The 27131-nt window shown below is 56.6% G+C and overlaps 1 protein-coding gene across 1 annotated transcript; it reads left to right on the top strand.

Annotated features, from left to right (window-relative positions):
• The first annotated feature begins 14276 nt into the window (after positions 1–14276).
• On the top strand, positions 14277–25278 carry CBX6 (chromobox 6). The gene is made up of 5 exons (XM_028532664.2): positions 14277–14517; positions 14697–14740; positions 14900–14965; positions 15108–15174; positions 19512–25278. The coding sequence occupies exons 1-5, from the start codon at positions 14449–14451 to the stop codon at positions 20511–20513; spliced, it is 1248 nt and encodes a 415-aa protein (XP_028388465.1). The 5' UTR covers positions 14277–14448; the 3' UTR covers positions 20514–25278.
• The last annotated feature ends 1853 nt before the right edge of the window (positions 25279–27131 follow it).

Raw genomic sequence — 27131 nt, 5'->3', positions numbered from 1 at the left:
ATGGAGAGATTATGCTGGACACCCACCCCCCCATGTAATCACATGGGTCCTTATAAGAGGGAGGCAAGAAGGTCAAGGCCAAAGGAAAGGCAATTTCAGCTGAGGGCAGGCAAAGGCTCCCCACTGGCCAGCTGCTGGAGCCAGTGACCGCCGAGGCCAGCTTCATTCGGGGCCCCGAGGCTGCACTACACCCTCAGGAGGACCCAGAGGACTGAAATCACTTCAGGGAAGTTGGGGTGCCCTGCATTCACAGAGAAAAGAGAAGCCATGGCTGGACTTGATTGGACAAGAGCAGCAGTAAACCCTCCGCTAACGCTTATCATTTTTCTCGGCGCTCTGCCCATTACACAAATTCTAAAACAATAATTGGGCAAGTAACAAGAAGACATCACTTAAGGATCTTCATCACAGCTTGTTTGTAACTTTTCTTTAATGGAACATAGATCTGTCAGTGTGGGATTACATGAATGAACAACTGCCCATCCATACGGTGGGTTACTGCGCAGCTGTCACAGGGACAGTGGAGATTTATATTTTTAAAATTATTTTTTATTGTTCAATCACAGTTGTCTGCATTTTCTCCCCACCGCTCCCCCCACCCCAGCCAAACCCTCCTCCCTCCCTTGCTTCCACCGTCCCCCTTGGTTTTGTCCATGTGTCCTTTATAGTAGTTCCTGAAAACCCTTCCCCCACTATCCCCTCCCATCTCCCCTCTGGTTACTGTTAGATTGTTCTTCATTTCAATGTCTCTGGTTATATTTTGCTTGCTTTTTTCTTTTGTTGATTATGTTCCAGTTAAAGGTGAGATCATATGGTATTTGTCTTTCACTGCCTGGCTTGTTTTGCTAAGCATAATGCTTTCCAGCTCCATCCACGCTGTCACAAAGGGTAGGAGCTCCTTCTTTCTCTCTGCTGCATAGAACTCCATTGTGTAAATGTACCACAGTTTCTGGATCCACTCATTCACTGATGGGCACCTAGGTTGCTGCCAGCACTTGGCTACTGTAAGTTGTGCTGCTATATTTACTGACATGGAACGGGATAGATGACAGGTACGTACAGACAGGAGACATAAACACACGTGTATGAATACATTACACACGTTCGCTTCACTTCCTCACTAGACCTGGCCAATAAACCTGCTCAGGTACCCAAGCAATTCGTATAACCCTGATGCATTTCGCTTGTAAATGCGGCGACTTTGAAGTCCAGTGAGCTGCCTAGTACTGCTTATAAAAGTCCTCCACACAGGACTTTTATCATCCCAGATTAACTGTGAGGCAAAGAGCAGTTAAGTGACTGGCCCAGGATGAGAGAGCCAGTGAATGACGCCACCCAGGTGGAGCCCAGAGGGTCTGACCTCACTCGGGGCTCCGGCCCCGTCGTGTAATGCTGTTATTAAGAAAGAACTTCAATGGAGGCAATATACTTTTTAAAAAAGATTTTATTTATTTATTTTTAGAGAGGGAAGGGAGGGAGATAGAGAGAGAGAGAGAAACATCGATGTGCGGTTGCTGGGGGTCATGGCCTGCAACCCAGGCATGTACCCTGACTGGGAATCCAACCTGCGACATTTTGATTCGCAGCCCATGCTCAATCCACTGAGCTACGCCAGCCAGGGCTGGCAATATACTTTCCAAAAAACACCTCAGACTTACATTCCAGCTGATTTTAATGAAACCCATGAGGTAAGTGAGGCCAGGGAAAAGAGCAAAGAGTGTCCTGGAATAGAATTAAATATATACAGTTTTTATCTCACTAAAGTTGTTCTCAAAAAATGAGTGTTATTTTAAACCACTGAGTTTCGGGGTGTTTTGTTTGTCGCAAAAAGGTTATTGATACACCCCTATTGTGAAATGTCTCCCCACTATCTCCTCGGACTGAGAGGCAAGGCCCACTTTCCAAAACATAAATATCAACTTATTTGGGCTGACCCAGAACCAGCGTGCCACCCACCTGAGTAGCAGACACCGAGCCCACGGGAACGGGCGTGTGTCTCCCTATGGGGTTCTGACTGAATTGCCCACACCCTGAGAGGCAACCAGAGTGTTTGAATAGTTGGGAGTTGGTCGTAACCAAGATACTCTGTTTTAAATTAAGGCCCCAGGTATGAGCATGGGCTCTGGATCCCGCCCAGATCGTCCTTTACCTGCCCGTGTGACCCTGGACTCACTACTTGTCTCTCAGTCCCTTTATCTGGAAACGGTGGGCGGGGTGGGGCGGGGGCGGATAGTCCCTACCTGGAGGGTTGTTAGAATTGAATAAACTAATAAATGACAAGCACGTAGAACTATTCCTGGCACATAGTAGGCCATCTATAAACGTTAGCTATCAATAGCATAAAAATTCAAAGATCTTTAGTCGTTTGTATATCTTAGAGGCAAAGAAATTCAAAAGCTGATCAATGATGTCGAAGCTAATGGGGGAGCTACAGCTTTCCACAAACAGAGGGAAGAATTAGGTAATGGTTTGACTTGAACTCAAGGCTACGGACCAAGGCAGGCCCAAGGGCTTTGCGATGACCCCACACGGTCCTGGGATAAGCACCTCTATACAGGCTTCTGAATGAACCCTCAGGGTCACAGACAAGGGTCCCAGCCTATGGCTCCTGTTCACGATGTGACAACAGCCGAGTCAGTATTCTCAAAAATTGCTTCCTGTGAATAAGTGGTTCCCCTAGTGAGTAAATACTTTTTTAAAGATTTTATTTATTTATTTATTTATTTATTTATTTATTTATAGAGAGGGAAGGGAAGAAGAAGGAGAGAGAGAAACATCAATGTGAGGTTGCTGGGGGCCGTGGCCTGCAACCCAGGCATGTGCCCTGAATGGGAATCGAACCTGCGATGCCTGGTTCACAGCCTGTGCTCAATCCACTGAGCTACGCCAGCCAGGGCTTGAGTAAATACTTTTTACCCTCAGGATAATTTTAATTAAGTACAGAAATGTACAAAGAACAAAAACTGAAGTGTTAATATTTTTATGTGAAGGCATTTTTGCTCTTTTAGCCTTATAATGTTTAAGAGAACTCGGCTTGTTGGCATAATACATCGCCTTGTGATTCCAACTGAAAATACGTAATTGAGTAATTGCTCTTAACTTAAGATTTCACTCTCTTATACATAGTGCGGGGGCAGCTCACTGACCTTCAAAGTTACCGTATTTGTAAGCTCAGTGGATGAGGTTCACAGAATTGCTTAAATACCTGAGAAGGCTTGTCCGCCATTTGTACTTGGGAAATCAAGCAAAGCTATTTTATGTAATCGGTGATGCAATGTGAAATGCTTAAAGGGGTTTAAGTTGGTAAATGAAGCCAAAATTAACCCAAGCCTCCTTAAAAGTGTTGCCTAAAATTTGTTAGACCTAGAATTAAAATAAGTTATTTAAGCTGAAATTAAGAGGTTCAGAATAAAACTAGCCTTTTTCCTCTTATGCATACCTTTAATAAATTGAGTATTAATGATTAAAACCCAAGCAAACATGTGAATAATCTTTTCTGCACACACAAATGAATGGTAAGGGCATCAAAAAACATTCACATTAATGTGTATATTGTGTATGGGTTGGAGGTTATTAGACACAGTCTAGTAGTCACCTCTCATATCTGCTTGTGTGGAGCCAAGAATAGGACGAATCCCTCACAGAGCCCTGGGCTGGCCACCTGGTCCCTTTAAATCCACACGGGAACTGGGCCCGGGTCACGACTTCCTGCTTTACACGCCCATCACCAGCTACAGGTCACACAGGACCCACAGGACAGAGTGAGTGTTCCCAGCCTGTATGGGACGAAGGCTGTGGCTCACAGAGCCCTGCAGAAGGATGTCCCATCCCCACGTGACAGACGATGGCGGCATGAAGGCCACCCCTGTGGTCTGAGGCTGGGGCACACCGGGACTCCCACGCCCTCCACGGCTCAGAACACAAACATCGGGATGCAGTGCTCCCCCGGGAGGTCCTCGCGGCACCTCCTCCTGGTGGAGCCCCGGGCCAGACGGCGGGACTGCCCCGTGGAGGAGAGGCCTCCTTCGGGAAGGCCCAGTGGGAGCCGGGGGCGGGGCGGGGGTGCAAGGAGACACGCACCCAACACTGGGAGTCCCGACAGCCCCAGAGGTGGCGACAAGGTCGGGGACAGCCTCCCCAGCAGGGGGCCTCCGCCAGGCTGCTGGCTTCCCAAATAACTACCTAATCAGGCCACCACATTCTTTCGTCCCCTGACTGGGGCCTACCTGCTCACCTGAAAACTCCAGACCCCTGGAAAATCCCTCCGGTAAGGTCTGGGTGTCCCTGGCGCTGCTCCCCTCCCCTGGGACCTGGGCTGCTTAGCTGGACACAGCACTCTCTGGGCGCCTCCTCTGCTGGGCGTGCATTTTGGAAGCAGGGCTCCATGACCCGTTAGAAGGACTCTTTCTGATTGAATCCCTGGAGGTTTATCTTTTCAAACAGTCCCGGAACCGTGGGGCCTCAGTACGACTCCCATCTGTATTATCACTCACCGTCAGGGGCTCCCTCAGGAGGAAGCAGATAAGGAGGGAAAGACAAAGGTGATGTGACAGTGAAAGTTTCTCCTTCTCCAGCCAGGACCGTGGGCCCCTGGCAGGCAACACTGGTCCCCACTTGTCATCAGGAGCAGGGGATGAAGGCCATGGTGCTGGGGAGAGCAGTCAGCAGCAGCAGCTGCCAGCAGCCAGCCCTGTCTGTCCCGCTGGCTGGCCCGTGGCTCCAGGGCGGGGGCCACACACTGACAGACCCGCAGAACGGACCGGAGGAGCGCTAGTCCGAGCTTCGCCCTGTCTCGGACACAGCCTCCCAGCACCCACCTGTCGGCGGCCTAACCTTTCCTTGCGGTGAAAGAGTCTAGAGAAATGACCACTCCCCACCCCCCACCCCCCACCAACTCCTCCCCAAACAAATGAAAAAAAATAATTGTGAAAAAATAAAAAAGGTTTCCCAGCAAAACAGGAAGAGCAGGAAGAGAACAAGTTTGCACAGAACCGGCCCCTCTCCGCTGGGAGCTGAAAGCAAACAGCCTGGCACTTTGGGTCTCTTCTCATCTGTTTTACATTCCCTAGAAGAGGGAGGGATCGCCAGCCAAGGGGGCCCACGGGAGCCAGAGTGGTCCCTGGATTTTATCTGTGATTGCTCAGGAGTCGGTTCTCCCAGCCATGGCCTTGAGCACCCGCCCTCTGTCCTGCTGGCCTCACTGGGGGCGGCCAGTGTCCACAGCCAGACTGCATCAAAGGCAGAAAGACACCACGGCATCTGGGGGTGTCTGTGTACAGAAGCTTAGCAGCAGCCCAAACGAACTAGCCGCCCAGGGGAAGGGCCTCCCCCTCCTCCCTTGTTCGTCTCTCTGTCAGAGGGTGCCTGGGCTTGGAGATTCTAGACACGGCCCTTTCCACGCTTACGTACAGCGTCCTGCCTCCCTGGACATGCATCGAGGAGCTTTGGCCATGGCAGATTCAAGAAGCAGCCACCTCGAGGCACTCAGGACCTCTCCGACATCCCAAGGCTGTGCCTCTGTATCGAGCTCCCTCTACCAGGCACCCTCTCCTCTTGTGGTGAGCCCCCCTACCCACCCAGAGCTCCCATACTGCACTCAGAATGAAGCCCACGCTCTCCTTCGTGACCCGTGGACCCGGCATGGGCGGCCCCTGCCTTCCTTGCAGACCTCAGGCTCCCAACAGCCCCCTTCCAGGCCCACTGGCCTCCCTCAGATATGCCAAGTGTGCCCCTGCCTCAGGGCCTTTGCACGCGCTGCCCCTTCTGCTCAGAAGGCTCTTCTCCCAGACCCATGCAGCTGACTCCTTGTCCTCGTGCAGGTCTCAGCTCCGATGTGGCTCCTCAGGAGACCTGCCCTGACCTACCTGGGCGCCCCATCCACACACCCCGTTCCTCTCCATCACGCAGCCTAGTTAGTCTTTTTCTAACACTGACCTGGCCCGAAGAGCATCTTTCTGTTTTGCGTATTCATTGCCTGCTGCCCTCAGGAAAATCTGAGCTTTCTGAGGACTGGCGTCTGTCTTTTCTCTGCCACATCCCCAGTGCCTAGAATCATGCCAGGCACGTGGTTGGCACCCAGTGAATGCTGGGTGACCGGTTGCCCAGCATCAGGGAACGGAAGGGTATGGGTGTCTCTGCCCTTAGGGAGCCCTTGCTACGAGAGGGGAGAGCAAGGACCGGACAGAACTCTCCTGTGTCCCTGGAACTCTGCAGACACCCATGTGGGGCACAAGGAGGCTGGCCAGTTGTGCCTGAGAGGGCCAGACGGGAGTTCAACGGCAGAACATCCCGGGGCTGGGTTTGGAACCCGTGTAGGTGCTTCCCAGGCGAAGCAAAGGGGCAAAGGTGTGAAAAAGCAGGGACCACTCAGGAAAGAGCGGATGGGTCCATGAGACCAAAGGAAGGGGCTGAGTTGGGAGTTGGGGGAGGGGCGGGGGACAGGAAGTGAGACCCCCGGGAAGGCCTCTTTCCCGGGAGAAAGGGCCCGAGCTTCCTCCTAGAGACAGCAATGAGCCCTGAGCGGTTTCGTTCCCCTGTTGACGTTTCGGCTCCTCCCGGGGCTCAAGAATCTCAGGCAGAGGAATGACTTGGTCGGAACAGCCTCTCCAAAAGATCCCTCTGCCAAAATTGGAGCTCCCCACGTCCCGTGCCCAAGTATGACCAAATTCGGGCACATTTCCAAAAGACTCCGCTGCCTCCCTTCTAAAAATAGTGCAGCCTTTCCTTGGGGGCGCATAGTTCCACAGCGCGGTCGTTCAGCGGGAACTAGACACAGCTCAGTCTTTGGGACTCGCGTTGTCACCTGACTGCATGTCTTCCCCGCTTTTGTCCCTAGTTTCACAAGTCCCATTGCATCGAGTGGCCGATGTTGTCGGGGAGCGGGAGGCGATGAGAGGTGCCCAGTGGATGTGGAATCTGTGCCCATCTCGGCACCCTCCCTGTTTGGGTGGAAACCCAGCATTGTCAACAGTGCGGTGCAGTAAGGACAGCAGCTACCTTGCAGGATCGTTCCGAGAACTAAATTAGTTAATATGGCGGATAAGGCACCTGCAAGACTCCTTGAAACTCGATGGGTGCTATGTAAGACTGTGGTTTTATTTTTGACCAACACGATTTCAATTTCTAGGATTAAAACTGAGTTTTGGTGGGAGAGAAACATGCAAATACACACATGGTGTGTGTGTCCATCTCTCTTCAGCTATGAGCCACCTGGGGTGCACGCCCCACCCCCATCACAGGTTCGCCGTCTGCCCCACAGAGCCGCGCACATTACCCTGCTGTCCCCACAACACACCTCCAAGACAGGGATGTCATCCTGTTTTACAGATGAACAAAACTGAGGCTCAGAGAGGTTGGCAACTAAAAGGTGCGCAGCTCAGATGGCATCTGTTGGCACCTTCATCTCTCCGTGCACGTTGGTTCCTAAAGGGGAGAAATCCCACCTTTCCCACTTTTGTATACCCAGAGCCCAATACGGGGCGGGAAGAAGACACCCAGTAGGTGTTTGCTTGGTCCAAATCCCTTGTTATATGGTCAAAATTACTCTTTTTTTAATATATATTTTATTGATTATGCTATTACAGTTGTCCCATTTCCCCCTTCACTCCCCCCTACCCTGTACACCCTCTCCCAACCATATCCCCCCCTTTAGTCATGTCCATGTGTCATACTTATAAGTTCTTTAGCTTCTACATTTCCCATACTATTCTTACCCTCCCCCCATCTATTTTCAACCTACATTCTATGCTACTTATTCTCTGTACCTTTTCCCCCTCTCTCCTCCTCCCACTCCCCTGTTGCTAACCCTCCATGTGATCTCCATTTCTGTGGTTCTGTTCCTGTTCTAGTTGTTTGCTTAGTTTCTTTTGGTTTTGCTTTAGGTGTGGTTGTTCATAATTGTGAGTTTGCTGTCCTTTTACTATACATGTTTTTTCTTTATCTTCTTTTCTTAAATAAGTCCCTTTAACATTTCATAAAATAAAGGCTTGGTGATGATGAACTCCTTTAACTTGACCTTATCTGAGAAGCACTTGATCTGCCCTTCCATTCTAAATGAGAGCTTTGCTGGATAAAGCAATCTGGGATGTAGGTCCTTGTCTTTCAAGACTTGGAATACCTCTTTCCAGCCCCTTCTTGCCTATAAGGCCTCTTTTGAGAAATCAGCTGACAATCTGATGGGAACTCATTTGTAGGTTACTGTCCCCTTATCTCTTGCTGTTTCTAGGATTCTCTCCTTCATTTTTACCTTGGCTAATGGAATGATGATGTGCCTGGTGTTTCTTCTTGGGTCCAACTTCTTTGGGACTCTGTGAGCTTCTCGGACTTCCTGGAAGTCTATTTCCTTTGCTAGAATGGGGAGGTTCTCCTCTATTATTTGTTCAAATATGTTTTCAATTTGTTGCTCTACCTCTTCCCCTTCTGGTACCCCTATAATTCGGATGTTGGAACATTCAAAGATGTCCTGAAGGTTCCTAAGCTTCTCCTCATTTTTTTAAATTCTTATTTCTCCATTCTTTCCTGTTTGGTTGTTTCTTTCTTCCTTCTGGTCCACTCTATTGTTTTGAGTTCCAGTTTCCTTCCCATCACTATTGGTTCTCTATGCATTTTCCTTCATTTCTTTTATAGTAACCTGCATTTGTTCATCTAATTTGCGACCAAAATCAACCAATTCTGTGAGCTTCCTGGTCACCAGTGTTTTGAACTGTGCATCTGATAGGTTAGCTATCTCTTGGTCGCACAAAAGGATGAGTTCTGGGGCACTGATTTGTTTTTCTGTTTGAGCCATCTCTCTCTCTCTCCTTTTTTTTTGGGGGGGGTCTGGTCGCTTCGGCTATGGTGAGGGGCAGAGCCTTAGGTGTTCACCAGGGCTGGGCACCCCAGTCACTAGCTTGTGATGTTGTATGTGAGGACGGGGTGGAGAGGGAACAATGGCAGTAGCTCCATTCTCCCTGGGACCTCAGTCCTTTCCCTGGGATCCTTGGTTGTGCACGCTGCCCAGCTCCACAACTGCCGCCTCACTGGGTCTGCCAGCTTGCGTACTCAGGGTCCCCCTGCTGCAATCCTGCGCGCCCCAGGTGCCTTACACACTCCCAGTTGCCTTATGTGCCCAACTCTCCCTGCTCTCTGCGCCGCGCTGCGACCCACGCCCAGCTGCTTGTCTCTGCCCCTTCTACCGGTCTGGATAAAGGGGTCTACTTCTTGGCTGTCCGACTTCCATTCAGATAAATTCTCTGTCAGTTCTGGGTGTTATTCTGCCTCTAAATTGTTGTTCCAATCTTGGTTGTGCGTGGAGGTACGGTGTATCCACCTATGCCTCCATCTTGCTGGAAGTCCAAAATTACTCTTGAAAAATGCCTTTGGTGGCCCACTTGTGTATCCAACAAATGTTTATTGAAGACCTACTACGTGCAGGGCCCCAAGCTAGCACTAGAGATAAAGTGCGCCGGATGGGCAGTTTATTCCTGCCCCCGTGGGGCTGGAAGTCTAGTGAGGGCTCAGCTCAGTGGTTAGTGGACATCAGGTAGCCCACTGAGGGCTGGGCAGAACAACAGGACAGCTAAGGGAAGGGAGTGATGGGTAGAAGTGGAGGGGGGGACTTTAAAGAAGGGTGTCAGACGCCACTTTTCTGAAGAAACGAGATTTGAACAGATTGAAAGAAGTGAGGAAACAAGTCGTGCCCTGACTGGTGTGGCTCCATGGGCTGGATGTCGTCCTGTAAAGTGAAAGGTCGCTGGTTCGAAACCCATTCGGGGCAGGTGCCTGGGTGGTGGGTCCAGTCCCTGTTCGGGGCATGCTCGGGAGGCAGCCAATGGATGTTTCTCTTTCTCATCGATGTTTCTCTCTCTCTCTTTCTCCCTCTCTCTACAAATAAATAAAATCTTTTAAAAAAGAAAGAAACAAACAAGTGGCAGCCATCAGGAGAAAGCGTGAGTGATGGAGGCAGAGGGATCGGCCAAGGACCTGGGCGGAAACGAGCTTGGAGTTCGCAGAGCCCACAAAGCGCCGTGTATGTGGCCTTGTGGGTCGGCCCTGGACAGGAGTATCTGCTCTCCGCCCAGACCGCCCGGGTCCCTTTGTCGTGTCCCCACCTCCACCCTACCGTGTGCTTTTCCCTCCAACAGCCAGCTACCGTGACTCTCCTTTCCAAGACCACTGGGACACTGACGCCACTCTGCACACTGAGGCAGGAAGGGGGTGTGCGCCCCCACTCCCCCCGCAGCCTTTGCCCAGGGCCTGTGCCTGGGGACAAAGATGGAGCATCACTTACACTCCAGAGCTCTCAGCAGGGTCAGGCTGGGCCCAAGGAAAGAACTACACCTGAGATGACGCTCCGCCCTCCGCTTGGCTCCTCCCTTTCCGATCCTGCTTCACTCACTCCCAGAGCCGGTCCTCGCTAAGTCCTGTGACAACAAACGCAGAACAGTTGACGTCAGGGTGTGTCTCAGTGAGTGCATCTGCAGAATGTCACTTTACATTGTTTAAATGATGGCAACGCATTCAGGGACTTGACCGTTGGATTAAACGCGCACTTGATGCTACCCCCACTGTGTCACAACCCACCCCCCAGGCCTCCAGGACCCCAGACTGGGGGCAGAGCGAAGGTCTGTGGCCGGTGGTTCTGAGCTCAAGGCACTGCCTTTTGGCATCGGGATGGGGATGGTCCACTTCAAGCCTCAAGAGACAGCCTGAGTGTGCCAACCACTGGGCTGACATCTAAGCCTGTGACAAAGCCACTTTCCCTACATCCCTTAGCCCTTCCCTGCCCCAAGTGCAAGCAAATCCTTTTTATCTAAGGTCCCCCCACCTCCCACCCCATAGCACAAGTTTCCGTGCATTTATTCCCTCCTTCGTCCAACAGACACTGATGAAGCAGGGGCCCAGCATCCCACAGGTGCCCGGATGAAGGGAGCATCCAACCCCGAGGACCCCGTCAGCCCCAAGCACGACCTCTGTCCCAGCTGGAGACCCACTTAGGATACATTATTCCAATAACGGCCCTGAGGCCCCGCTTCAGTGCGACCTTGTCATTCCTCCTATCCAGAGGTGGAGTCGCGTCCCCACCCCTGAGCCTGGAATGGCCTTCCGTGTGAGTTTCCTATCGCTCTGCATCCAAGTACCACACAATTAGCGGCTTAAAACAACACCCATGGACTATTTCAGTTTCTGTAAGTCAAAAGCCCAGAATAGCTTTCCAGGTCTCCAGTTTGCAGAAGGCTGACTTTTAGGCCTCCATAACCACGCGAGCCTATTCCTATAATAAATCTCCCCTAGCGTACCGCTATGTACAGGCTAACGACTCGTGCCTCAGGGGAGCCCTGACCAGCACCTCCAGACCCCCAAGGCACCCTCTACATCCCCGTTGTGGTGCTCTGAGTAATGCCACCACCCAAAGACACCCACCTCCTGACCCCCAGAACCTAGCAATACGGTGCCTCACATACCTCCTGTACCTGTTAGCCTGCGACAGAAGGGACTTCACAGAGAGGGCTGAGGAGAGGGCGTGCAGACGGGGACACTGTCCCCGGTTATTTGCGTGGCCCCGCTGTAATCGCAAGGGCGCTTATGGGAAGGAGGCAGGATGTCAGTACGTGGTTCGGTCGCCAGTTCAAACAGAAGCGGCAGCTGAGAGATCAAGAAGCGGTGGAGGCCTGAAAGGACAGCAACGGGAGAATTGGGAAAGATCGTCAAAGGCAAAGACGCGTCATTAGGGACCGAGGCTAAGATCATCCACGCCCCCGTATTCCCAATTACCCTGTAAGGAGGTGAAAGGTGAATAGCGAAAGAGGCTGACAGAGAGAAAGTGGATTCATTTGAAATAAGGTCTTGAAGGAGGGCTGCACAGAAAGATGAGCAGATGGGTCGTAGAGCAAAGGAAGCCTGAGACATCGCCCGGGGCAAAAATGACAGAACTGGGGCTGTCCTGCCTACCTCGGGCACTTCGTGGGGAGGCAGGGGTCTCGGGAAAAGGCAGTTAGGAGGGAGTGGTATTAAAGCAGCGGGGAAAGAGAAGGACCGGCTACAAGACGAACTGACTCCACATAAGAAGCCCAGGCGTGAGTCCACAGGAGCTGGGGACGGCTGCTGAGGACAGGACGTGGTGGACACCAGCCCTTCACAGGGTCGCCTCCAGGAGTCGGAGCCAACCAGACAGCCCGTGGCACACACAGTAGGGGTCAGGCAGGGGAAGGCAAAAGTGAAGACTGGAGCGATGCAGCCACGAGACAGGGAATGTGGGCAGCTTCTAGAAGCTGGATGAGGCAAGGGAAGGATTCTCCGCCAGAGCCACAGGAGGGAACCCGCCCTGAGGATATCTTGACTGTAGCCCGGGGACACTAACTTTGCACTTCTGACCTCCAGAACCGTAAGATAATAAGCTGTGCTGTTTTAAGCCACTGGATTTGTGGAGATGTGTGACAGTACAGTAGTCATAGGAAGTTAACACACCTTCATTCCAGCACTAGTCGCCCTTGGTGGCGGGTGTCTTTCTCTCTAACCCAGAGTAGCTCAAGCCTAGGCAACTGTGTTCCTGCTCATTTAACACAAAACCTTAAAAAGAGCTCACAAAAGCTGCTGAATGAACTAACAGCTGGATTCATGCTTATCAGCCTCACTCAGTGCCTCATTCAGGCCCCTCTCCCTCAGCCTGAAAACATCCACCTGCTCAATAGCTACACAGCTCACCTGCCCATTCATTCCCACCACCCCGGGAGGGCAGCTCCGTTCTTACGCCCAAGGCCTCTTTGGGCTGGCCAGCAAACAGCTATTTCTCAAGAGCCTGTTGCTTTTCGGGGCAGGGGAGGAGGGCAATTTCTTCCAAGGTGATACTTGGACAAATCTGCAGAGAGGCAGGAACGAGGAGCGGAAATGTCAATATGGTGGACTTGAACCCGCAGGAACTGGTGTTGCATCGCAGACATGTAGAAATCGCCCTGTCTGATAAGGAACGAGAGAGGGCAACAGACAGCCCCGGCCCTCACCACTTCCCCACTCCTCGCCACCTCCTTCTCAGCCCCACCACAGCCACCAACACGAGGGTGAAACCTGTATTTAATGACACCACAAAGAGCTCTGTTTTTGTACCATTGAGGGAGAAAAGCTGATTCCAGATCGTGTGAATCACATGGTCCTGTTTTGTTAGGAAGAAAGAAATCAAATATATTTGCTATTATATATACAATGTGTGTGTCAGCATCGAACGGAGGCTAGACGAAGCTTCGTGAAGATATTATGTTAACAATGATTTTATGGAGCTTACGGACAGTTGCTTTTCTTCTTATGTTTTTCTAATTTACAAAGAACAAGACTGTTGCTGTAATAAAAATAAAGTTTAAATAATTCAAAGTAAAAGAAATGGAGCGTTTTGCGTGGTGGGGCTGCTTTGTGTCCATTCCCAGACAGCCCAGGTCTCTCAGCCCCTCCCCAAATAGGAAGCTGGGGTCTAGTCTCCCCGGGAGTAATGGCGGAATCATTAGAGAAACTGCAGGCGGCAGGAGAGTGACGTGGCCAGGGGACCTGGGAATCAGAAAGCACGTAGACATGACCGTGAGGGTAGTTTCTACCGCATAACCCAAGGATGACCCGCTTCGGGCTCAATGTGGAGTGTGGGGAGCCCGTTCTTACCCCCGCGCCCTCTCTTCCCTTCCCCTATCACCACACCGATCTCCCTGCGGTCTTCACCCAGCCTCCCCGGGTGAAGGCAGGTGCCGCCCGAGATCTTGGGCCAGAAACAGATGCACCGGCCTTCCCGGGCCCTATTCAATGCACCCCCCACCCCCACCTTTCCTGCGGTGGCGTTTTTGTTTTAATTCATCTGAACTGGTTACAAAACCACACTCCCACGAATACATAAATAATGGATGGGGGGGTGGCAGCGTTTTAAAGAAATTCCCGCAGGGCTTGGCAAGCAAGCATTTCTGCTGTATCATATTTAACTGTTTGCAAACTTCTGCTGGAAAGATGCGCAGAGGCTGCAAAGACTCCATTGCCTTCCCCGCCTGAGACCTGGTGAGACTTGCTGGGGCGGAGGGGTGGGTAGGGTTAAAAGGAGAGAGAAGTTGTCAGCTATCCGGGGCCGGGAAGATGGAGAGGGGAGTGGAAAATGTAAGACTGCAAAGCCCGGCTTCCTACGAGCTCAGAATCCACCCCCTCCCCACCCTAGGGTCTGGGCCAAGGCTCCGGCCACCAGCGAGGCCCCTTTAAGAACTAGAGCGCGCCCCCGCCCCGCGTGCGCTCACTTTCCCTAGCAACGGCCCCGGGGGAGGGGGAGGTCCTAGCAACGGCGCGCTCGCCTGCAGGGTCACGTGACGGCCCACAGCTGGAGCGAGAACGCGCGTCCTGCCGCGCGTCCCCCCGTCGGGGCTTGAGCGCTGCGGCGCGTGCGCGAGCGGTGCAGCACCGGCCGCGGGAGCAGGCAGGGAGTATTATGGGCTGTGGGTGCCGCTGAGCAAGATGGAGCTGTCTGCAGTGGGCGAGCGGGTCTTCGCGGCTGAATCCATCATCAAACGGCGAATCCGAAAGGTGAGCGGCCTCCTGGGCCGGGACGCCTTGTCCGGCAGCTGTTGGCCTGGTCCGCGGACCATCCCAGTGAAGCGGTCCCGCTAACCCTGGGTATCTTGCCACCCCCGCGCCGCCGCCTCCTCGCGTCCCCGCATCTTCCCCACCCCCACTCTCCCGTTTTTTTCTTCTCTGTTTTTCAGGGACGCATCGAGTACCTGGTGAAATGGAAGGGGTGGGCCATCAAGTGAGTGTCTCGGAGTCCAGGAACGAGGGGGGAGGGGACGCAGCGGACACCGGGCCTTTTTTTCTTGGAGGGGGGAGCGGGGGGGTCACGTTTGCTCCCTTGCATGTGCCTCTGCCTCTCTGGTTTTCATTTTTATTTTCTGCATGTGTATCTCGGCAGGTACAGCACTTGGGAGCCCGAGGAGAACATCCTGGACTCGAGGCTCATTGCAGCCTTCGAGCAGAAGTGAGTTTGGGAAGCTGGCAGGGGTGGTGGGGCCGAGGCTCGGCTGGGGCGCCGCGCGGGGAAACGGGGGAGCCGGGGAGGGCAGCACGGAGTGGGGCCCGGGAAGGGGCTCTTTGTAACCTTTTGCGTTTCTCCTCTGCAGGGAGAGGGAGCGGGAGCTGTATGGGCCCAAGAAGAGGGGACCCAAACCCAAAACTTTCCTCCTGAAGGTAACCTGGCCCAGCCCCAGCAGCCCCCTCTCGGGCCCCTAGCCCCGGCACAGCTCGGGGCCTTCTAGGGAGGGACAGATCGGCGGCTGCCCAGGCGGGCGGGCCTTTCCAGACGGGCCCCAGCTGGGCAGGGGCTGGTGGTGAGCCCACTAGAAGCCCTTGGCAGCGACCCCGGCCGCCTCCAGCTTCAGCAAGAGGGTTCTGGGAGTCAGGGACCAGGACGGGGATAATCCTCACTGGCAAACCAGGGTTTGGGGAGACCATTAGGGCTCCAGAAAGGGGATGGATGAAGCAGGTGGGGGCTGCACCTAGGCGGTGGCAGGGAGGTTGCTTCTGTACCTGAGAGCCCTCGTCTCTCCCAGCCTTGAGCTGTCTGCCTGTGGACTGTGCCTGGATTAGGGGAGAGTGAATGTGGTCTCCCTCATGGCAGGGAACAGGGAGAGGCATTTGGGGGCCACCTGCCTCCCTGTCCCCAGCTTCCTTCTCCCTCTCTTAGGATTTGTTCTGCATGCCTTCCCTTCTTACTGGAGAGGGATTCCACTTGAATTGAACCTAAATCATTTCTCTTGGAGCTTTTCACTTAGGCTGGGCCACTGGCTTCAGGACCCTGAGCCTCAGTTTCCCCCTACCTCTGGCTGTCTCCAGAGGCTGTAATGTAGATGGAGAGAGGGGGAGCGAAACCATAGCACATTAGCCTTGGCAAGGGAGGGAGACCCAGCTCCTGAGGAAGCCATCTTAGTTTGGGGGAGGTTTATTTTATTTTGTTTTTTCGCTGAGAAGAAACGGAGTCTGGAGAAGGGAGGGCAAGACCGCCGAGGCGGCAGGCAGGCTGCAGGAGGACCCCCATGGGCGCCTGCAGTCTCCCCATTAGCATTAAGATTGTCTTAGGGCCCTTCCCACCCTGACAGCTTGTGACTTTGTGGCAGTTGGTACAGGAAGGGCAGTGAGGACTCTGCAGGGAAGAGACTGTGCAGAAGGCAGAAGCTCAGAATCACCAATTTCTCCAAAAGGCTCAAAGCCCAAAGAGAGTGAGGTGGGCCTCTCCAGTCCCGCCTCCCCACCCAGTAGGACTGTGTGTGTGTGAAGGTTTGCTTTGGACTTTAAGCAGAAGTGAAAGAAATTTTGGGTTCCAGAATTACATATTTCTGTGACCCCTGACCCCCGTCTGCACACATCTTAGGGGATCCATGAAGTAGCCTTAACCCTTGATGATGCTTTGGCGGGATTAGGCGGATCAGCTGGAGGGCTGGTGGGCTGTGACAGCCTCTCCGCGCTGCTGGAGCGCCCTCTAGCGGTGAAGCGAGTAATGACTGTGAGCATTGATTTCACGAAGTGCCTTTTTTTTTTTTTTTTTTTTTTTTTAATGCTTCTAGTTCCTGTGTCTATGAGGCCTAAACACAGAGCTGAGCCCCCCACGTGGATTATCTCCTGTAATCCCCTCAACAACCCTATGAAGTGGGGCGGGGGGGGTTCATTTTTCACAGATGAGAAAATCAAGTCCCAGAGAGGGGAATTGATGTACCTTGAATCCCACCACCCAACTTCATGGCTTCATCCCGTCCTTTTCACCCTGTCTCTCAGACCATACCCATCAGGTTCAGGGGCAAGGTGGGCAGACACACACAGGAGACCACAGAGGGACCGGGGTTGGAGGCAAATGAGAGGACTTTGAGGGGGTGGTGGGGGGTTGCTCTGAGCCCCTGAGAGGCGGTGTGCACAGCAGGCCAGCTGCCCTCGGCTGGCACTTCACGCTGGGGGCTGTTTTGAAGAGAGCAGGAGCCCAGGAAGTCGGTTGCATCCCCATTGACAGACATGGAAACGGAGGCCGCAGGGGCGCGGTGATTCACCCGCAGTCACAGAGTTTCAGCAGCAGAGCCCGGGCCTCCCACCCGCCGTGCCGTGTGCACGGCCGCGCCTGTCACCGTCAGAGCACCGTGGGCACGCTGGCGGTGGGTGGCAGGCCCAGGCCTACCTTCAGAACCAGTCAGGAGAAGGGAGGGAAGGAGGAGGGTTCAACCAGTCCCTTTTTAAAAAAATAAATTGTACAGGGTGGAGCAAAAGTAGGTTTATAGTTGTTCGTAGGGAAAATAATACAAGAATTAATAAGCCACAAGAGAGGGATGAACTCTGTTTCACAGACTTGCAACTGTAAACCTACTTTCGCCCCACCCTGTATGTAGAAACCTATAAAGGGAGATATGTTTCATAGAAGTTAGGAAAGCATATATTAGAAAAAGCTCATTGCTCATAAGCCCCGCCCCCTGCACCATGGACAGATCCGGTGTTTATTGAGTACTTGCTGCCTTCCAGGCACGGTGAGGTGCATAGCAGGCATGGTGGTCTTGGGGGCCCCTGCAGTGGGTCCTGCTGTGATCGCACAGGGTGGGCAAGAGGCGCAGGAGGCCCACTGAGCCGGGAGCCGGGGTTTCATCCTGGATCTGATGTTTGCCCACGCTCCTGGTCCCATCCCCAGGGGCCGTCCATCACTGCTGACCTCGGGCAGGACGATTATGGAGGTCCGAGGACCCAGGCAGTATACAGAGGGAGTAAATGCTGACGCCGCTGGGGGGATCAGAAAGAACAGGATCCCCTAAGCTCCCACAGGGTTGGCCCTGCTACAGGCCCTGCTTGCCATGCTGGGGAAGGTCTGGTGGCTTTCTCCTGCCTTTGGGAAGAGGTATAAGGGAGCCGGTACCTGGCTGTGTTGGCTGGGAGCAGGAGGGGCTGGTAGCCCCCCCGCAGGAGCAGCCTGGGCACTGTGTGCTGCCACCTAGTGGCTGAAAGGGTTGTTGATCAAGCAGCCCCTTAAGTATGTGGGAGGGCCATGTGTCATTAAAGTGTTCTTCTCCCACGTTCTAAATGAAGTCATCCTTGCTGACTCAGGAAGTAAGTCAGCAAGCACATCTTCTGGGGGCTGTGGTCAAATTCAGCCTCATCTTACCTGAGGGGCATAGAGGCTACCTCCCAAGTACTGCTTAGGCGCCCCAGTGCCATTGTGGGGTAAGGCGAAGAGACCCCAAACCACATGTCCCACTCAGGGAGCTCACAGACTAGGGGAAAGTGTCCCTTTCTCGGCCACCACCATCTCCCCCCTGGATGGAAGCAGTCGCCCCCTAACGGGTCCCCTGCCACACCAGGCACCGAGGTGTCTGTAGAGTACGGACCAGCCTCCCACCTCCACCCGCTCTCCAGCCGTTGCATTTCGTCCCTTGGCCGCGTGGCGTCCTCACACCGCCAGGCGCTCGGCCTCCACCGTTGGTCTCAGCAGCACCCCTTCAGGCCACCTGGGCCTCTGCAGCCACACAGGGTGTGGTCGGACTCTGAAACGACCTGGGCCCTCCTACTCCGGCTTCATCCTCCAGGATCTGTGCTGCTCGGGCCCCATGCTTCCTTTATTGCATCGAGTCCCCTGCATCCTAACTGCCTGTTACTTGCCTTCCCCCAGGAGCGCGGCCCCCTGGATAGGGGCTGCGTGTTCATAGTTGTGGCCCCAAGCAGCCGGCAGGCCCTCGTTAGTACTTCCCAGTGAACGAAGGATACAGAGACCCTGGAGGGCGGTCGATGTGACCTTGTGCACCTGGGGCCTCTGAGGGCTCCGCCACACCCCAGGTGTTCCCCGATGCAGCAGCTGAGATGCTGCAGAGCCATGGGGCTTTGCAGATTTCACACCTGAGTGTGCAGGTGGCTCAGGCACCTGGAATGGTGTCTGGCTGCCCACAGGACTCTACTGAGCTGTCCTGCCCCCACCGCTTTAGTGGAGAGAATATGAAGTGGTCTGTCCCAAAGATGGTGAGCATCTGGGAGGCCAATCCAAGCTGGAGATGCAGCCAGTCCAAAGGTGGAGAGAGACCACAAAGAGTTTGGGGGCCTACAAATACGTCACTAGGGCTGGGTTGTGGGGTGCAGCAGGGAGGAGGCTCCCTCTCCTTTCTGTCCCCGGGGATTGGTCCATGGAGGAGTGCCAGGCCGGGCTGGGCTCCTTCACAGAGCAGGATTGGTCAGGGGCCTCTGAGCAAAGCCCCTGTCCCTGTACAGTGTCCCAGCTGTTGACACTCCCATATCAGCAGGGTAGCCCCCAGCCAGTCCGCCTCCATGGCCCACAGCTGAGATTTCGTAGGTAGTGTGGAGCTGGACTAGGGTCTCGTTTCCCTCCGACCTCTTGCACTGTCTGAATCCCTTTCCTTTTCTCTCTAAGGTGGGTCAAGAGCAGCGCTGGTTCTCCCAGGTGCGCTCAGGGTGGTTTAATGAGAGCGTTTGTGTGAGTGACTGGCGCAGGGACGTCCAGAAGGGGGCAGTGGGAAGCTGAGCTCCCACCGACCCCTCCCTGTCCCCCACAGGCGCGGGCCCAGGCTGAGGCCCTCCGCATCAGTGACGTGCATTTCTCCGTCAAGCCGAGCGCCAGCGCCTCCTCGCCCAAGCTGCACTCCAGCGCAGCCGTGCACAGGCTCAAGAAAGACATCCGGCGCTGCCACCGCATGTCCCGCCGCCCCCTGCCCCGCCCAGACCCCCAGGGGGGCAGCCCTGGCCTGCGCCCACCCATCTCGCCTTTCTCGGAGACCGTGCGCATCATAAACCGCAAGGTAAAGCCTCGGGAGCCCAAGCGGAACCGCATCATCCTGAACCTGAAGGTCATCGACAAGGGCACCGGTGGAGGGGGTACTGGGCAGGGGGCTGGAAACCTTGCGCGCCCCAAAGTCCCCTCTCGGAACCGTGTCATCGGCAAGAGCAAGAAGTTCAGCGAGAGCATCCTGCGCACGCAGATCCGCCATATGAAGTTCGGCGCCTTCGCGCTGTACAACAAGCCCCCTCCACCCGGCTCTCTGCCGCCCCCGCAAGCCAGCAAGGCCGACGTCACTGCCTCTGCCGCCCCGGGGCTGCTCCTGCCAGCCCCCGCTGCCCCCTACGACGCCCGCAGCTCCGGCTCCTCCGGCTGCCCCTCGCCAGCACCCCAATCCTCTGACCCCGACGACTCACCCCCCAAGCTGCTCCCCGAGACCATGAGCCAATCTGTCCCCGACTGGCGAGAGCCCGAGGTGCTCGACCTGTCCATCTCTCCCGAGTCGGCAGCCACCAGCAAGCGGGCGCCTCCTGACGTCAGCACGGCCGCCAGCCAGGCAGTGGCCACAGCCCCTGAGCCTGTCGGTGCCTCCTCTGAGCCCGAGGCTGGGGACTGGCGCCCGGAGATGTCACCCTGCTCCAATGTGGTCGTCACCGATGTCACCAGCAATCTCCTGACAGTCACTATCAAGGAGTTCTGCAACCCTGAGGATTTCGAGAAGGTGGCTGCTGGGGTAGCAGGTGCTGCAGGTGGGGGTGGCAGCAGTGGGGTGAGCAAGTGAGGGGGCTCCATCACGGAGGGGGCTTTGGGGGGGCCCTCCTGCCCAAAGTCATACTGTTGCTCTCCCCCCCCACCCTCAGACACCTCCGCCTGTGCTTTGCTTGTTTCAAATGGCTGGTGTTGACCCCGGGATGGGGCGGGGCAGTTGGAGCCCTCTGAAGCCCAGTGGGGGGTCAGTCCTGGACCAGATCAGGGCTGGGGTGGGACCGGGCACTAGAAGGTCCTCCCTCTTGCCGTTGGTGCCCTCCCCGCCCATGCACAGTGGGGCCCACCGGGCGGCTCCTGAGGAGTCCCGGCACCCAGGGTTCAGCTGCCCCCGCCGCATCCCACCCCGTCCCCCCAGCTTGCTTCTAGCTCTCCTGCACAGCGTCTGATTTCTCGGTGCTGACCCAGCGGCCTCGGGCCCCTTGGAGGCCCCTCCCAGTGTCCCTGCTGTTCCTCTCCTTCCTCCAGACGCCTGGGCAGGGGAGGCAGGGATGGCGGAGCCCAGACGGAGGTTGGGGCGAGGCCAGCCTCAGCCCCTCTCTCCACATCAGCGAGGGTGGCCATGCCCAGAGGCAGGGGTCTCCTGCCCACCGTTGGAGGAGACCCAAGGGCCCCCTTAGGCCCCACCCCACCTCTTCACTAGTTTCCATCCGGAAGGTGGGGGATGGGCAGGGAGCTCAGCTGGCCACAGCCTCCCAGCACGAAAGGCCCCTTCAGTCCCCAACCAAAGGTGCTACGAGAACCTGCTGTGGACGCCTCCAGCTGTGCGCGTGTGACTGCGCCCAGGGCGTGTTCATACGTGTGTCTTCATGCCTGGGCACTGTGCACCGGGTCCAGGCTTTCCGGTGGCTCCCTTTGGGGTTCCTCGGCAGGGGGTCGCCGAAGGCCCCGACCCTCCCTTGCCAGCAGCTGGGCCTATGGAGGCCACCAGGCCAGTCCTTCCCGCCCGGGTGGGCTGGGGGCATGGTCCCCGTGCCCTTCCCTTCTGGGGCGGTCAGCCTGACTGCCGGGCCTTCGGTGGCTGCACGCGTGGCATGGTGGGGACTGAGGCAGAGAAGGGAGGCCCCCGCCCCGGACTTCCACCTTCCTCCCGTGTGCTTTGGGGGAAGGAGGAGGCCGGGAAGTGGTCTCGAGGGCCTCTGGCTTCTCTCCAGCCCTCTCTTTTGCTTCTGACCCTGAGGCTGTCTCACAGCCCAGCCTGCTCGAGGTGGTGGGAGGCCTCCGGGGCCCTGGGCAGCTTTTCTCCCTCCGCTGCCAGGGAGCAGAGGCCTCCGTGCCAGTGGCAGAAACCAAAGCCCCAGGTGGAGCCCGGGCCCCGGGAGGACGGCGGGCCGGGGCAGGGCGCCGAAGCAGGCGCCGCGGGGGTCTGCTTCAGGGCAGCCTTGGGCGGCTACCCCGGGCCGCCTTCTGTCTGGGCTTGGCATGTGTGCCGTGCCCTGCCCACAGCTCAGCGTGGCTCCCTGGGGTGTGCGCTGAGGGACGGGTCTCAGCCGGGAAGTGGGAAGCGTGGTGGCAGGAGGCAGGAGGCAGGAGATGACAGAAAGGGAATCCGATTGGGGAGCAGACTCCTCCTTCCTGAGTGTGGGAGGGCCCCTCCTGACAGGCCTCCCCACCAGGGCTTCCGCCCAGCCCCACCCCCCTCCCCCCGGATGTGGAACGAGGGCCCTCACAGGGTTTGGGGGGCTGGCACTCCCGGACCCCTCTGCACCTGCCCTTTGTGTTGGCTCTGTGGCCGTCCAAGTGCCAATTGGCTTCCCCCCAAATAAGGGCTGGTGTTTCTCCCCTGTCCTCAGAGGCGATTTCCCCCCGACCCCTCACCCCAGGGGCGAGGCCGCCTGGGTGCCAGTTACAGGTGTTTCCAGAGACCATAGAAATGTGTTTTCCTGAGAGTCCGTGTCATTCGTGACTTTTTTTGTAAAGAAGTTGTGTTTTCAGAGGTGATTTTATGACAGGAAAGTGAAAGACTTAGTTTTGCAAAAAAAAAAAAAAAAAAAAAAAAGAGGAAAAAAAAGAAATAGAAAAAAATATTGTGGGATTCCTATGGGGTTTGGGGGGGGCGGGGAGAAAGCTATTTAAAAGAGAAACTAGTGACGCAGTGATTGCACAGGTGAGGTGGCAGTGTCGGGGACAGGAGCGGGGGCCCGGGCCCCGCCAGCGCGTCCCCAGGGTTGTGGCCGACCGCCTTGCTTCCGTGGTTCGAGGCCCCGTGAGCCCTCCCGTCCTGGGCCCGGACTCCACCCCTGTCCTCCCTCCAAGGAAAGGATGCCCACTGGTCCAGGGGAGCTAGCCAGAAGCTGCAGGGACCAAGCCACTGGAGCTGATCTTTGGGGAGGTGGGGGGTCAGCAGGGGTCCCCCCCGTCGCCAGGATGGGTCGTTGGTAACTCTCTGCGGGAAGGCTGGTGAGTAGGTGCGGTTGGGTCTCTTGCCCCGTTCCTTTGCCAGCTTGATGGGCCACCTGGTCCCTACCACCACCACCCCCTGGGGGGCTTCTCCCTCCCCGTCACCCCAAAGACCATGATGCCCCTGGGCTTCCCTGGCCGGGTAGTGGATGCAGGCTCCAGGCAGACGGAGCTGTGGACCCCGGGAGACCCTTAGGTGGTGATCCTGTGGACTGAGGGTAACCGTGGGCAGGAGGGAGTGCCTGCCCCGGGGCCCCAGACTTGCAGCCCCGCCCCACCGTGGCACTCTCGAGGACACGCGTGCACTCTGCTCCCAGGCGGGCAGCCTCCCGCAGGGCCTGAGTGGGCACGGTGTCGCCAGCAAGCAGAGTCCCCCTCACCTCTCTCCAGAGTGGCTTGGAGCAGGGGCCCAGAAGCACCCCCATACACACACACACACACACTCTTGCACGGATCTGCCTCCCACGGGCCCTTCCCCCTTGCTGCTTTTCCGTTTGCCTAATTACCAGGCAGAAATTGCCATCTGGTTTGCTTTATTTTCATGTGTGAAACACCCCCACAGCCCAATCTCCCCCATGTTAGGCCTTTGGTGGGGGCGTCAGTCACGGCCCCCCATTGCCGCGCCTCCTCATCCACACGTCATAGGAAACAGGTGGGGTCCGGTGCCTCTGGTTTGAGATGGGAAGGCGGGCCCTACCCCTGACCCTCGCTTGCCCGTCTGTGAAATGGGTGTATCGGGCAGCAAGGCCTCTTCCTGAAACACTGCCAGCGTCCAGGCAGCCGCCGAGGGTCAGCCGTGGTTGAGGCTGCCGCCCTGGGCCTCCAGCTGCCCACCGCTCCCACGGCCCCCTCTGGTTCTCACCCTGCAGCGGGGTCAGGGTCCAAGTGAGCTCCGTGCTTCTGCTCCAGAAAGAGGTGACGATCACGTGCCCAGCCACAGCGTGAGGTGGACACTGTGGGAGGGGTCACCCACTTACAAGACACGGACACTGGGTCTCAGAGGCAGAGCCGCTCCACGGGGTGAAGAGCCCGCTGCTCTGGCCTTTGGCCTTTTCAAAGCCCCTCTCACCAGTGGGGCCTGGGCCCTGGAGCCACCACTAAGCTGGCCGGCTGCCCCTGAGCCCCCTTGGTCCCGGGGGAGGGGTCGGCCCAGGGTAGGAAACTTCGTGAGGAGGGCGGGTGGAGGCTGAGCCGCGCCAGCCTTTCTGGCCTCTGGCGACCACGTGGACACCCCACCCTCCCCGCCTTGTGGGGTCTGGTTCTCGCTGTTGGTTTTCGTTTGTTTGTTTTGCACTTCGCCCGCTTCGGACAGTGGAGCCCGGCCCGGCCAGCTCCACGGGCGCCCATGCACTAGCCCGGGGCGGCCTCTCGGGGGCTTGTGTGGTTTAAGGAATCACTTTTAAAAGAAGAAAAAAAAAAAAGGAAAGTGTTTAAAGGTTTTTGTTTTTTTCTGTCTGCATCTCCTCTCGGATTCAGAAAAGCCTAGAATTACAGCCTCCGACCCCAGGAGAGGGTCTCCCCAGCCTGACCCCCATCTTGCTGACAGTCACCAAGATGCCACAAGGGGACAGGCTGGGTGGGGACTGAGGACCCCACCTCCCAGGCCTGCAGGGAGCCCCCTCCACCTTGAGGGAGTCAGCACCTCACTCCAACAGTGCATGAGTGCCTACTGTGTGCAATGCTTCCGCGAGGCAAAGGGGGGCCGGTGGCCCAATGGGGGGCCCTTTGCGAGAGGCCGGGGGTGGGGAAGGAGCAGGGAGTCCCGGGGTCTTCCCTGCTGTTGGCCAGAGTGGAAATGGAGACGTTTTTGTTGTTGTTGGTTTTAATTTAAAAACACAAAGGCCTAAAGAAATGTATCTTATAATTTTTTTTTAATTTTTGAAAAGCTCATTTAATGCATTGTGCACGAATGAATTCTATATATATAAAATATACATATATAGCTCTATATTTGGGGAGGGCGCTGTTTCTTTTCTCTTTGTCATTTTAAAAATGAAGTGGTGTTGCCTTCGTCTGTGGTCCAACCATCCAGCACCCAGCTGGCTAAACTCTGCCTCCCGTGGTCACGGAGAGGACACTCGTGGAGAGGACACTCGTGGGGTCGGCGGGAGACCGGGGCAGACAGGCCACCCCGGCGTGCCGGGGTCCCCGCCCGCCCGCCCGCCCCTGTCCCCGAGGCTGCAGGTGGAGAAGGCGGCTTGTTTCGGGTGTGGGTTTGGGTTCTGTTCTGGATTCGGCTGTTTCTGGTCTGGGGGAGGGGGGGTTCGTGCCGATTTCTCTCGTCTTGTACGTTCGTTCCGCTGCTCTTCAATATTGTATCGATGCCAGGAAGGGGGGTGAGAAGCCTCTTTCGCTCCCCAAATAAATTGTCACATTCCGAAGCTAAGGCCCAGCCCTTGGGGTTGGGGTGTCTGTCTCGTTCCTGCTGCTGTGACTGGTCTCTGGACAGCATCGGATCTGCCTCTCCTGCGGGCGGCGGGGGGGGCGGGGACTGGAGGGTCATGACCCCCGCCGCCGGGCTGCCCAGTGCTGCGCCCGCCACCCCACTCCCCCTGCGTCACAACCAGTAAGTGGGGGTGAGCGCCCATCCCTGATGAGACGATGCCGCCGGGGACGTGGACCATGTCTCCTAGCCGGCACATGGGAGGGTGGGGCCCCGCCACTGCCTGCCCCCCTCCTCAGTGGGAATTACATCACCCATGGGGTGGGGTGCCTGTGGGGCTGGATCCCCGACAGGCTTGCTGCCCCTGAGCCTGAGCGAACAGCCCAGAGTGGGGGGCACGGGGTGCGCTTGCCAATGGGTCCACAGTTTGGCCCAACACCTGGGTGACGAGGAGCTGCTGCTACAGTTCGGAGCAGCGTGTTCTCTGGGCGCTGGGGGCGTCTCCGGTTAAACCCGAAGCCCCGACCCGCCATGCCCCCTGCAGGATGCCCACCCGGCTCCGGCTCTGGCTCCGGCTCCGGACACCGCTCCCGGCCAGACGCCTCCTTCCTCTAGGGTCCTCGCTGAGCCCCTGGGTGCCCATGCCACCCGTTCGCCAGGCCTCACTCGGGTGTCACCTCCCGCCTCTGCCACTACAGTGCACTCCTCGCACCTTCAGAGAGCCTGCTGTCCCCAGGTCGTGTCCCAGGCCCGCAGCCTGCAGGGGGCGCCCCTCCCCTGCTCCGCCCTCACTCGTGCTCCCCCACCTCTGTCCCGGGCTGACCTGTGGGCCGGTCCCTCCCTGTCCCTGAGTTGCCCGCAGCACAAACGGGAGCATAGCCCTGGCTGTGGCTGGTCCTGGATACAGGGGCCGCGGATTCTGGGCAGGCAGGTGGGAAGGTGGGCAAGGGGGTGCAGTCCACCCGTGAAGCAGGGCGGGCCCTCCTCCATGGCACCTGCTCCAGGTCACCCTCCTTTGTCTCCGCTCCATCATCGTGCCCAGCCCTGTCCTGTCATCCACAAACCCCCATTCGGTGCTTACTAACAAACACACGAGCTGCCAGTGCATGGGCCACGTGCCACTTGACTCTCTCCTTGCCCCCACCAGTGCCCAGTGAGGCCCGCGGTGCTGAGTGACCTTCCTGGGGGAGGGTCGGAGTGGCACCGCCCCGGCAGTGGGCGGGGCTTCTCTCCGGGCACCTCTCTGCCCCGCCCCCAACCCCTATGCTTTCTGGGACTGAGCATGGGGAACGCCCTTGTCCAAAGACGAGTGGGTCCTGAGATTCCAGTCACTAGGGTCCCTTATCACGAGCCGTCCATTACGTTATCAGTTGCGGGTGAAGGCGTGTCAGAGGAGGATCAAAGGGTTTGTGATGTGGGCGGGGCGGGATGATACACCCACCCGGGCTGGGGAGCCACCCGGCCCGTCTGAGGTGCGCCTGTGGGTTGCACGCAGATGCCGCTGGTGTCTCTCTGTCCGTCCGTCAGGCGGGGCCTGGCCTGGCCCCACCCCTTGCCTCAGCCTACTCCTGGGCCTCCCTAGGGTACAGGTCAGCTGTGGGGTGCAGCGCGGGACTGAAGCAGGTAAGGAATGGGGGTTGGTGTGGAGTGAAAATGACAGTTATGCAAAGTGACTCGGTCATTTAGAAGCTGAAAATTCTGTCCTTGCCAAGGTGTGCCTGAAGTGAGCAGGGAGGCCGGAGTGGCCGCATCAGAATGCGAGCCCCCTCAAGCCTGCTCCCCCTGAGAGCCAGTGCGCCCACCCCGAGCCCTCTTTGTTCAGGCCTCTGGCCCAGACAGGCTGAGGGAGCT

Source organism: Phyllostomus discolor, chromosome 2 (genome assembly GCF_004126475.2).
Source record: "Phyllostomus discolor isolate MPI-MPIP mPhyDis1 chromosome 2, mPhyDis1.pri.v3, whole genome shotgun sequence".
In the NCBI taxonomy this organism is placed as follows: domain Eukaryota; kingdom Metazoa; phylum Chordata; class Mammalia; order Chiroptera; family Phyllostomidae; genus Phyllostomus; species Phyllostomus discolor.
Note: the sequence above shows the minus strand (reverse complement) of the source record. Positions and strands in the feature narration are given on the sequence as shown.